The sequence below is a fragment of the Rhynchophorus ferrugineus genome, unplaced genomic scaffold (assembly GCF_030347505.1).
Source record: "Rhynchophorus ferrugineus isolate W39M unplaced genomic scaffold, kcgeb_rfMv2 rfM4, whole genome shotgun sequence".
NCBI classification, from domain to species: Eukaryota; Metazoa; Arthropoda; class Insecta; order Coleoptera; family Curculionidae; genus Rhynchophorus; species Rhynchophorus ferrugineus.
Genome location: NW_027472583.1, coordinates 47,609,443 through 47,621,707, shown reverse-complemented (window position 1 = coordinate 47,621,707; position 12,265 = coordinate 47,609,443). Strand labels below are relative to the sequence as shown.

General features: G+C 35.2%; 1 protein-coding gene across 1 annotated transcript in view; it reads right to left on the bottom strand.

Annotated features, from left to right (window-relative positions):
* The window catches only part of LOC143196450 (uncharacterized), a 43,943-nt gene that overhangs the window by 565 nt on the left and 31,113 nt on the right, over positions 1–12,265 (bottom strand). The window contains exons 2-7 of the mRNA XM_076404129.1: positions 5,803–6,019; positions 4,017–5,682; positions 3,701–3,963; positions 651–927; positions 311–595; positions 56–222 (exon numbers count right to left, since the gene is read on the bottom strand). Coding sequence (XP_076260244.1) covers positions 56–222; positions 311–595; positions 651–927; positions 3,701–3,963; positions 4,017–5,682; positions 5,803–6,019 — 2,875 coding nt within the window. The remainder of the gene's footprint in view (positions 1–55; positions 223–310; positions 596–650; positions 928–3,700; positions 3,964–4,016; positions 5,683–5,802; positions 6,020–12,265) is intronic.

The following is a 12,265-nucleotide window of genomic DNA, read 5'->3' as shown; positions in this document are numbered from 1 at the left end:
AAACATACAGATGGTAATTATGACTTTAAAAGACCCTTGGTCAAAGAATATTTACCAGGAGTTATTTTAGTTTCCACCTTGTCGGAAGATGTAGTTTCGTCGTCAGAATTAGCTTCAGCAGCTTCCACAAAAGCTGATGACAGTTCTCCGCTAAGTTTACTGACAGTTTTGGTCGCTATGTCGTACATAAATATTTCTTTCTCTGTCGAAGGACTGCTGGGTCTAAAGTAACAGAAAACGGAACATATTTTACAACCGATTTGTATTGTTTTTATTTAATGGCTGTAAAATGTGCTAAAAAGTGTAATACCCTGTAACTAGAAGTATTATGGACTGTTTGGCGGCTGCTGTTTTGTTCTCGCTGTCCAAAAATTGTTTGTAATTTTCGGCAGTGGGTTCATTCAGTAATTTCTTCAATGGTTCACTCTGGATGAGATCGATATCGCTTGATGAATCAGTGCTGCGAGTTTTTCGTGTTGATGCAAAATCGTAAGTGATCGGTGCTAAGACAACCACGCTAGTGATGCGCTTTCCTTTTAGTTCTGGCGCGTCTGGTATGGGGAATTGGGTCCCGTTGACCTTCAGTGGAAGATACCTAAAATTACGATAATTTCGGTTATGTTATCATTACTAAATTTCGATATACGCACCTGTTATAACTGTTATCGTTCAAAACTACTGGATCAACCTGTTGAGCGTCATCGCTGATGTACGCTTCCTGGACTTGTCTGCCTTTTTCAGTTTCAGGATCGTATTTCACCACTTTCACTTCGGCACCTTGGTCAGGTTTCGCTAAGACTTCGCTAATTTCGCTTTCTTCAGCGTCCATTTCTTGATCGTCGGATGGTGCCAGTGACTTGGGAGCGGTGAGAGCGGCAACTTGGGGCACTGGCTCGCTACCAGCAGCTGCTAGTTGTTGGGCACCACCTATGTTGTGAAGAGTATTACAATAAGTGTCAAGTGTAAATTTGATAAGTATTATTATTGCCTTAAGTCAGCGTGTGACAGGTATTTCTTCTAATTCATTGGTGTATGGTATATTGCAACATTAAATGGCAAAATGACAAATAGTATTACTTTTTATTAAACACTTGTTTATCATATCTGCCGAATATAGAATGGGAACTTAAAAGAAAACACCCGTAACCGTGTTTTGCGTATCCGAATCACCATATGGTCGGAGTTAAACAGATTACAGATTTCTTTTTTTTTCTGTTATTTTTGTTGCATTTACGATGAATATTATTAGTTTAAAGGCAAGATCATAATATGAGTGTCATTTTTCAAGATATGAAGGCTAAAATAAAATTAATTGTTTTCCGAACGATTCTGCTCCAGCGCTGAAATGGTTTTTAAAATAAGTAATGTTAAACTTCAAAAAATCTCTTATGAACTACTATATGAACTTTTCGAGCAGAAAGGTTTATTCTTTCCATTCCATATCGATCAGATGATTATGCCCCAAATATTGTTCCTTAACCAAGATACAATTCCTAATTGCAGTTTTAATAGTAAGACTCATTAAAATTTACATCGATAATTGAATTGAAATATATAATAGATGTACATTCACAGATCATTTCTCTCACCCTGATGGAAAAGGAAAATGTGGCTACAAGTTAAATATTGAAATCAGTAGTTGTTCAGCCTATATTTGAATCTTCGTACAGAAGTAGAAGTAGGTACAAATATACTTTTATATGGCAGAAAATTCAGAGTTTTTTTTATTTTATAATATTTAAGGCAATAATAATGTTCAATTAGAAAATAAGTTATTTATTGTCAGATTAGATATTGTTTTTGATGTATTTTGAAAATGTTTCATACAAATGTTAACTAGTATTTTACTAATATTTTATTAAAATTTAATTTTTTATTTTCCACTGTAATATAAATATCTTTTAATCCTATTTTTTAATTTCCCCCTGTAGTAAATAAACCCGCTTTGTGCGCCCTCTGGTGGCTCATACGAATAAAACTTGGTTATATATTTATAAATGGGAGATTGCATTCTAGGTCTGGTTATTGTATGATAATATCTGTTTGATGCTAAAATGATCAGACAAAAGTAGTGTTATATTGCCTTTGTGTCATCATTCATGAAGGAATGATATGATCATAGGAACTCATCTGGGAGATGAACTATGGCCAAAATTACCAATAATGTAGGGTGTGTAAAACACGCACTACATTAAAGTGCAGATGCTTTACAAATGAATTGGCTTAATGTATAAAGACCATTATGCAGTTATAAACTTCCTGTTCAAGTCAACAACAACAAGGTAATTTGAGATGAATCCAAAATGGTATAAATGATAATTCATATTGGTACACATGAGAAGCACACCACCCAATAACTGCTCAACCAAGACAATGCACCGTGTTACAAGTCAGTGAAAACGATGGCAAAAATGCATGAATTGGGCTTCGAATTGTTTCCTCACCCACCGCGTTCTCCAGATCTATTTTCTGTTCTCAGACTCAAAAGAATGTTCGCTGGGAAGATATTTTCGTTGAATGAGAGGTGATCGCCGAAACTAAGTCATATTTTGTTAAGTTCGAGGGTCGCTATAATCAATGTATCACCCTTGAAGGGAATTATGTTAAATAAAAAAAAATAATTTTGGCCGGGGACTTTTCAATTGACCTCTTCGCTCTTTGGGACTGAAACATTCGATCCAGCACTGCCCTTATTTTGATATATTTTTATTAAATAAATAAATAAAATTAAATAAATAATTAAAAATATAAATAAATAAATAAATAAATGAATAAAATTTTTTAAAAAAATGTATATCTCATATATTATTTTCATTTTAGATCTATTTATACGATATATCCTATAATTTAAATATAAAATATTATCAAATTTGTATTAAATAACATGTTATAGTAACATATTAAATAACAGATTACAAATTAAGGTCTGTATGTATGTTTAGAGTAATATGCCTATGACCACGAAACGGATAGCAACTGAATGTACAGTCACCCAGATAAGGCAACCTTCAACGAATTTTAACCACACCTCATAGCCATGATTTTCGATAACATTTACTTCATAATTAATTAAAATTGATATCTCAAATTTGAGGACAAAAAGTTTGAAACATAGGATATTATCTAGAGGTTAAACTTAAATAGATGAAACCGACGAAATGTTTTGCGTAGTCCCACCAATACAGGCACTGAGACCACTTTTTTGATTGGTTCGTTTAAATTGCCCCACAAAGACATTCGATTGGCCCATTTCTATAACGCGATTGTTTGTTTCTATGGTTTGTTTCAGTTTGTTTATGACTCTATTTTTGTGTGCCTGATGTACGTTCTGCATTTTTGTGACTTAATTATATTATAATCATTATTATTTGATTAAAATGTATCTTCAATCTCAAAAGTGTTGTACATCCAGTGTATGTGCGGAAATAAAAGAACGAGACGTCGTTTTCCTTGAAAGAGACAGTCCAAGTTAGATTGAGGATGCGTTTGTATATATGTTTACTGTTTTTAGCATGAATAAAACAGAACAGTAATATAACAAACAACTTTAACAGCAATATGAATATTATCCACATTTTAAACCCCAAATGTGTCCGAATGAAATATTATATATTAATATTATACAACATGAAATGTTTTAATGCGAATCCATTCAATATATATGTTACCATGCTTTTTGTATGATCGTCAACAAATTTACCTGCACCATAGAAATTAGCAAGTTGATCTGGGGGTAGTGCCGATAGAGGAATGTCTCCCACTTTATCATAGTCCAAGATGGAAATGTCGGCATTGTTCAAAATTCCAGACGAGAGCAACTGCTCTCTCAAATCGTCAGGAACTTCGTCGGGCAGTTGAGCTTCTAGTACTTTAGGATCCTTCGTTGTCGTGGAGGGGTTTTCGGGTTCTGCTGTGGTACTGACGGGGGTGGTTGTTGTTGGTGCTGGTGTGGTTGAGTATGATCTGGAAGTCGACCATTTGTGCAAGTTCACTTTCATCATAAATGATGACGTTACCTTTGACTAACAACGTTGGGATGTTGATTGATGAACGAATTCTGCGAGGTTCCTTGTTGGAAATACTGTTGAGGAATCTGTTGGAAACTCTGAGACTTGGCTTGTTTTGCGAATTGGGTATTTGATGTAAAGCTCTGTTGTGATTGTTGTTGAAACTGTTGCTGTGACTGTTGGTGAAGTTGTTGCTGTGACTGTTGATGAACCTGTTGCTGTGGCTGTGGTTGACGATGCTGTTGTGGTTGTTGGTGTTGTTGAGCCTGATCGGCAGGTGTTAATTGTCCAGTCGTAGGGTCAACAATCAGATGTTGCTCAAATCTTGGCAGAGCTGCAACAAGTTCACCGCCCGGTGGTATTATTTTCTCGGGCGTTCTGGCATTGTTAATTGGCTGATACTGGTTTGACCCAGCGGACTGGAAGTTTGGCTGCTGGCTGTTAAACTGATTAAAGCTGTGCGATAATTGCAGGGTTTTGGGAGAGTCCACCACCTTGAACTGATTGTTCACCTCGGCGAAACTAGGCGCAGGTCTCGAGGCGGGAAGCTGTTGTGTGGTGATGTGAGTTTCGGGTCTGAATTGAACATGGGGCTTTACTTGTGGCAATGAGTGATGAGTAGGCGCTGGTGCGTTAAATGATTGGTGCTTTGGTTCTGTGGAGGGAAGCGGTGGCGAGAAAGCTGGTGGTGATGGTCTGATATTTTCGAACGGGGTGTATGGTACGGGTTTGCGCTGACCGGGCGAGGGGACCTCGCCGAATGAGGTGTGTGAATGAAATTGTGGAGGCGCAGGTTGACTAGTGGGCGATGGTCTGTGTTGCGATTGGAACTGCGATGGCGGTGGATGAGAAATAGAGTGTGAGAAGCTGGGAAACGATGATGACGATGACGAATGAGGCTTAGATGAGGGGAAGAAAGATGGCGGCGGTCTATTGTTAAACTCTCTACTAGGCGGTCTGTTACTATGCTGACTGGGTGGCTGAGGGAAACTGTTAAAAGGTCGGTACGGCTGCGGCGCCCTGAACTCGGGTCTGTATTCGCTAGCGCTAGCGTGGAAACTGGAGCCAGGCCTCTTAAAATACACGTTGCTGAAAGACGATAATTGCCGTCCCTCCGGAGCTACACTAGGGCCTGGGTAATCTTCCGGTTTACTAGCCCGCTTACTGTAATCGAAACCCTCTTTGCCAAACGTGACTTTCACATTATTTCCCGGACTGTGATACACCTCCGAATCTGGCTTAATGATGGTTCTTAGTGTCGTGGTTTTCCTAGGAGCCTCCGTTACATCATTTCCATACGAATTATAACCGGGGTCTTTCCATTCTTCTTGAGGTTCTGGTTCGTCGGGTATCACAGGCGATATAGCCGGTACCGGCTTGTCGTAGATGACGGCGTCTTTACCGTACCCGTTAGGGTTTTTCCGGTACTTGACGTAAAACACCTGCACCTCTTCTTTCTTTTTCTTTGGCGGCGGTGGCGGTGCTTCGGTGGGAGGTGCCGGTAAAGTCACGTTCGATTCTTTGATGATAATTTCGATGATCGGCTCGGGCTCCTTGATATAGACTGGCTTTTCCACGACCTTGATGAAGGGCTTGTGGGGTATATAGATAGTGTCTCCGTGGCCTCCTCGATCCGAAGCGAATCCGTTCTCCGTCACCAAGCTTTGGCCGTTATCTGCGTGAGGGGACAAAGTAAGAGTGTTAGTAAGATCGTAAAGGGGATCGCGCTGTGAGTAGTGGATCAAAGGCTCCATCTGAACAGCGTAAGGCGGCACGGGAAGATAATGCGGTATACCTTTGCGATACGGGCGGGAGGGACCGAGGAAGTACTGTGGTGGGGGTTGGATGGACAGTTGCTGGGGACCCGTCGAGATTCTCCTTTCCAAACGGTAGCTGTGCGGACCGCCGGCATGGTACTGGGACAGGCTGTGCTCCAGGTTGCGTTTTTCTTTTTTCTTTGGACGGTGTTCATCGGCAGCTCCGGCTAAGGCCAACAGGCAGCCTAAGATTGCCTAAAAAATAATTAAACATTATTTTTTGTATTATAAGATGCACAAATAAATTCTGAGGATTATTTTTATATTAGTTCAGAAAGATTGGTATAATGTACTATTTAAAATCATTTTTTCACAATTTTAGTTCAAATATTGTTAACTTTGTATATTCTTCAGCTTTTATCTTTACATATTATTCTGCGTTTACTGTTTTTGATGGCAAATTAATTATCTTTAAATAATCATTTCTCTATCTCATCTCCGGAATAAAAGAAAAGAAGGGACCGTGTGCTAAAGAATGACTGAATGGTGTAACGAGTGACATGGGTTTGGTGGAGTTAAGTTAAGTGGAGTTTAGGAAAAACCATGCTAGTTGAAGGTGTAAAGTCACAAAAGATGGATTGAAGGTGCTCATCGACCGCTAGCATCAAACTATTCTAATTAGGAAACATTAAAGCTTTGTAAAATACACCTAGTCCATAGATTCCCGGAACAAGCAGTACAGTTCAGGATGTAAGGCTACCAAAGGCGGATTGAAGTTGCTGTAAATTAACATAGTCTACTGGAATTTGGACAGGAGCTTGCGCTTCAAGGTGAACGGCCATCAAAGGCGGATTGTTGTAGCTCACTTTCTGAGCCGTATAATACTAGAATCTGGAGTCCTTAAGAAAGACTTAAAAACCATTCCATGGTATTATCTGGAAGATCAACAAAGGCAAACTGGTCGAAGGTAGATGACGAGACTATATCTAGATGAGTAACAACTATGCGCATCTCTGTGGTCGTTTCTTTAAGAGCGAGGTGTTATATCCCACAACTGTTAAGTTACTGGCTATCGTGGACATTAAATACAATAGTATTACAAAGTAAATTAAAAATTTTACTATTTGAACCCTTCCATTCTTGGGATATGACAAATAAAATAAGATTTTAAACTAAGTAAGTGACTTATTGGTATATTTAGCATTATAATAAAAAAAAGAGAATATATATATATATATATATATATATATATATATATATATATATATATATATATATATATTATATCAATTATTAATTATTAAGTTTTATAGCTGTTTTCTTTGAAGGTTGCTTAAAATAAAACAGTTATATTAGGATATGCCTTTTTTAATGGCTAAATCATGATGACCTATGCTTCCTGACTATCTGACCTGATATCAAATCATCTGAATAATAACTTATGCTCTTATAACTTGACTTACACCATAATATCATATATATATGGTATAAAGTATGATGTTGACGTCCAGAGTAGCGTTTTTGATTTTTTTTCCATGTAAAATTATCAAAATAAAATGAGCAAGTAGTCATCACCAGTCACAATTTTATATAGAAAGAATTGCTTTTTTCTCTTGAGCATTAACGTTTTACAAATTATCAACCCATTTTCGACTTTATTTCCGCTGTGTCCCTTTCGTACATAAATTATAATTTTTGCTGTGGCAATGTCTTGCTGATACTTTCATCCCAGATCCGGTTCTGTTTTTGCTCTCCAGACTATTTTAAAGTGCTGTAAAATACCAATCAACTAAGAGACAACTTCTCCTTCATATATACTCTTTCAGTAATTCTATGTTGAGGTTCCTGTTTATTTCTGTTTATAATTTTATTCATATTTGTTATTATTCTCACCCTTCTAAGATATTTTATTTCCGCTTTCTAGATTTTATATTTATGTTTTTTGATAGCACCCATGTCTCCTAGCCGAATGTCAAAATTACTCTATATATCGTTTTATATACTTATATTCGTCTATTTTTGTCAATAAATATTGTTATTTATGGCAAAATATTCTACATTTTTTTCTTGGCTTTCGTTGCTGCTTAGTTCTGCGGTAATCTCAGATAGGTAATCTAGATTATCACTTTTTATCAGTAGATAATCAGCAAAATTCTTTCCGATTTCTGTCGGTTCGATTTGATGTGTCTATATTATTTCATCCATAAATGTCATGAACAAAGTTGTGCTTAAGCTTCCATCTTGCCTTAGTTCTGTTTGAGCGTTAAAGGTATTTGATTTCTTATTGCCTGTAACTCCAGCATGAGTATTTGTTCGGTTTACACCTTCATTTCTTCGACATAAATTCGACATTAAACTCGTTATTCTTAAATTTTCTGAAACCATTTGCGATAACTTTTTAAACATTGTAATGAAAAATATGTTATTCAAATAGAATAATGCGAGAGAATAGGAAAGGACAGTTTCCATATTTTTTTATTTTGTCATAAATACCAATGTTCACATAAACAAAATAATTAATCTTCTAATAACATAAGTGTGCTATGTTAACCTACATTCCAAAAATTTTAAACAACGGCATTTAAAAGTGAATAAATTAGTTGTCACGTAGTTTAATTAGTACATTTGTTTTTGAAAAAAACGGTAAAAATATTTTGTCTTATCAGGTGGTATGATCTCATTTCATTTCTGAAAACTAACACGCTTGCTATGGACGTAGGATGAGAGTAATATAAATGTTATGTAGTGACATTATGTCAACAGATTACGTATTTTCGCCTATTTTGAAAATTAGCGATATACATGCATAATTAATCATATCGGCTAACATATTAATAATAGCTGACTATTAGCGATTTCTCTAATTATATCGTAGCATCTTTTATAATATCTATTTTTCTGGGATATTCGACATTTACAATTTTTTTAATTATCGACCTCATTATCGACGTATTCAACAGATGTCAGATATATTTTAAGTTTACTGTTTTCATATGCATTTGTTTTTTTAATTAACTGTTTATAATAATTTTATAGTTTTGCGGTGATAGATATTTCTTTAAAATTAAAAATTTTTGTATATTTGTATCTTCTATTATTTCGAAAAAAAAGTTATTTTCATTAGGTAATATTTACTGAATATACAGTATTACATTTGTTATCATTTTTTCTTTAAAGCAAATCATATATCAATCGTTATACAAATCATATATTTATAATTAAAGAATTTAGATAAAATCACTCAACAAGTCAATAAAATACCATAAAATGATATTACAGTGTTTGAAACCATTTAGTAAGTTCTTCATCATCATAACCTTAGATATGGATTGCATTATTATCATTGGCAGAATTGACATGGCCATAAGGATAGCTATCGGTTATGATTTTTCTTAGTTCTCTAACAAATACTTTAATTCAGCATGTGTTCATATTGATGCTAGCTTTCCTGTCTATTGAGATGATTAAAAAAGAGTTAGAATTTTTATTCACAGCTCAAAGCAGAACCAACCAACTTATAATGATTTCAGGTCAAAATCATGCCTTGTGTAGCAAATCAAGATTAGCTTCTATCGTTTCTTTGAGAATGGATAAACCAACAATTAGGATATGCTTTCTTAAGTTAAAAAGGTGGGGAGGGAAAACACCACAAATGTTGAAGACGGAAACGTGGAACATAAGATTGACAGGTAACGTAGAGGAAGAAGAATTTGAATAAATTAAGTAAGTGAAACGATAAATAAGGGATTGGGCACTTATGAAATGAGTAACGGCCATATTTTGATTCATAGAGGTGGAGTAGATAAAAGTAACAGTGCATCAACAGAAGTAGGCTGCATAATACATAAGAGGTTAGAACAAGAGATGGAACGTAAACATAAGAAAGATAAATTAAGCAAAAGGCAAAACACTATACGCATATGTTAACAAAGGAAAGAAGAAGAGGGATTTTATACGAATAACTAATGAAGCTGAAGAATATCTATATACATACTAGGAAACATCAAATGTAAAGTAGAAAGCGTGCATATAATTGTACATATAATACAATTACCGAAAATTATATTATAAAGATCTTTCTCTATTGGTAGATCATTAGTTCCGAATTAAGGTTTTTGAAAAACTTCTGTTGAAAAGAATAAAACCGATCATAGAGAGAAAAAACCTTATACCAACACACCAGTTTGGGTTTATTAACAAGCACTCAACTATTGACCAGGTCCACAGAATATCAGATGTTATTAAAAAAGCCTATGAAAGTAAAAAAGTATGCTCAGCTCTATTTTTATATGGAGCACAAGCTTACGATGAAGTTTGCCATGAAGGCCTTATTCATAAACTACAGAAAATGCTACCAAAACAACACACCGAACTACTAAAATCATACATTATAACCAGAATGTTTTGAGTCAAATAAGAAGAAGCTTACTCTACAATAAAATAATCTAAAGCAGGTGTACCACAAGGAAATGTACTGGGACCAATGCTTTATCTACTTTACACTTGTGATATACCATAAACGGAAAATATTACTAGCCTCTATTATAGCTGTCGGAGACAATAGTGAAGAAGCCTCTTAAAATTACAACAGGAAAGTGACAATATAAATGATTGGACACAAGCTTGGAAAATAAGAATTAATTAATGTAAATCTGTACATGTGCAGTTCACCTATAAATAGCCATAACATTAAATAACACTATCATTCCTTAAGCAACAATGCTAAATATCTCGGAATGAATCTCGCTGCAAAACTTCACTGAAAGGAACATATAAAGAAGAAAAGAAAAGAACTGGAATTGAAATATAGGAAAATGTACTGGCTAAATGGGAGAAAAGCACAATTATCAGTATTTAATAAATTGCTATTATATAAGCAAATATTGAAACCTATATGGACATACGGAGTTCTATTATGGGGATCTTCTGCAAAGAGTAACATAAATAAAATTCGAATTTTTCAGAACAAAGTCCTGAGAGGTATTGTGAGCGCACCCAAATGCTATAGGACTGATTTAGATACCCACAGTCAGTCAAGAAATCAAGAGAATTGCAAGGGGGCAAGAGGAAGGACTATTGGATACCAGCAGAACAGGACACAGACTCAAAAGAATCAAACCATCTGATCTTATGTAGTGTTGTGTAGTGAGGTGCATTTATTAAAAAATTCAGCAGTAACATGTATAAACATTATTTCACCGGATACTGAGATAGGACCGATGGGTCCTCCTAGTTATATATCTAGATTTAAGTTATAATAAAGACAAATTGTAGGTTAGACGGAAACGACTGGTACCAATATATTAATTAAATTAAAAAAAAAGTTCCGATACTGGAGAAACAAGTTAAAAACGTTTAAATGAAATGTAGAAACATATCAGAAGAAGTCATGACTTGTATGCTTCATTGACGGATACCTACACAAAGTAATTTACTTCGTCAGAGAAATCGGTCTTTATTCAAAATCTAATTTTTCCTCGTATAATTTGATTGTTTATTTAATTATTTACTTGTTTGTGTAGATGTCATGATTCTTGTTATGATAACTGCTAGTTGACTGTAATTTATTGTTTTGGGATCTCTGAACTGAAACGCGGAACTGACCGAAGGGTTATAGCCTCTCCTTTTTTGTTAATATTTCTTGGTTTGTGCTGATGTGAGTCTTCAAAAAACGTTAAGGGGTTGGGGAGCTCTTAAATCAATAATATCAATTATTCAACAGTCAAGATACAAAATTATCTATAGATATCAAATTATTATAAGTAAACAAATTGCAGAAATATCACAAACATCCAAATAGTTTTGGAAATATTTCAAGAATTCAGTACTAGATGCAAGGCAATAGATCTGTCGCATTAACGTCATGGCATCTGATCAAAAACAGCAATGGTCTGAAGATATAAAACAAAAGAAGAAAATAGGGAGTAAATACTTGAATGAAAAAACAACTGGGAACTGGGAAACATACGAGAATGTAGAGTAAAATGAGTGATAGAAGTGGCAAAGAAGGAAATATAGATACAACTTGGGCAGAGGATGCAAACAAACAATAAGGCAAATCATAAAAAAAATTACAATATTAGAGATATATCAGTTCAAAAATATAAAATAATTATATAATATAGATATAAATGAGGAGAGCTGTTCTCCATACTTGTTATGCCATGTACTCTTAGAATGTAACCCTGACTTTGACTATGTAAATTTGACCTATTGAGGTTCGAACAAAACTGCCTTCAATGTCTATCAGACCTGTTCACCTCGAAAAACCTACCCAAACTCCTTATATTCCTTGAAATATCTTATCTCCGCCTCTATTTGCCCTGATTATAGCGACCCTCCAACTTTTCGATACCATTTTTGTAGTACGATTTGTCATTTGCTTCAAAATAGGCCTTAGTTTTACCGATAACCTCTTCATTCGACGAAAATTTCTTCCCAGCGAGCATTCTTTTGAGATCTGAGAACAGGAAATAGTCGCTGGGGGCCAGATCTGGAGAA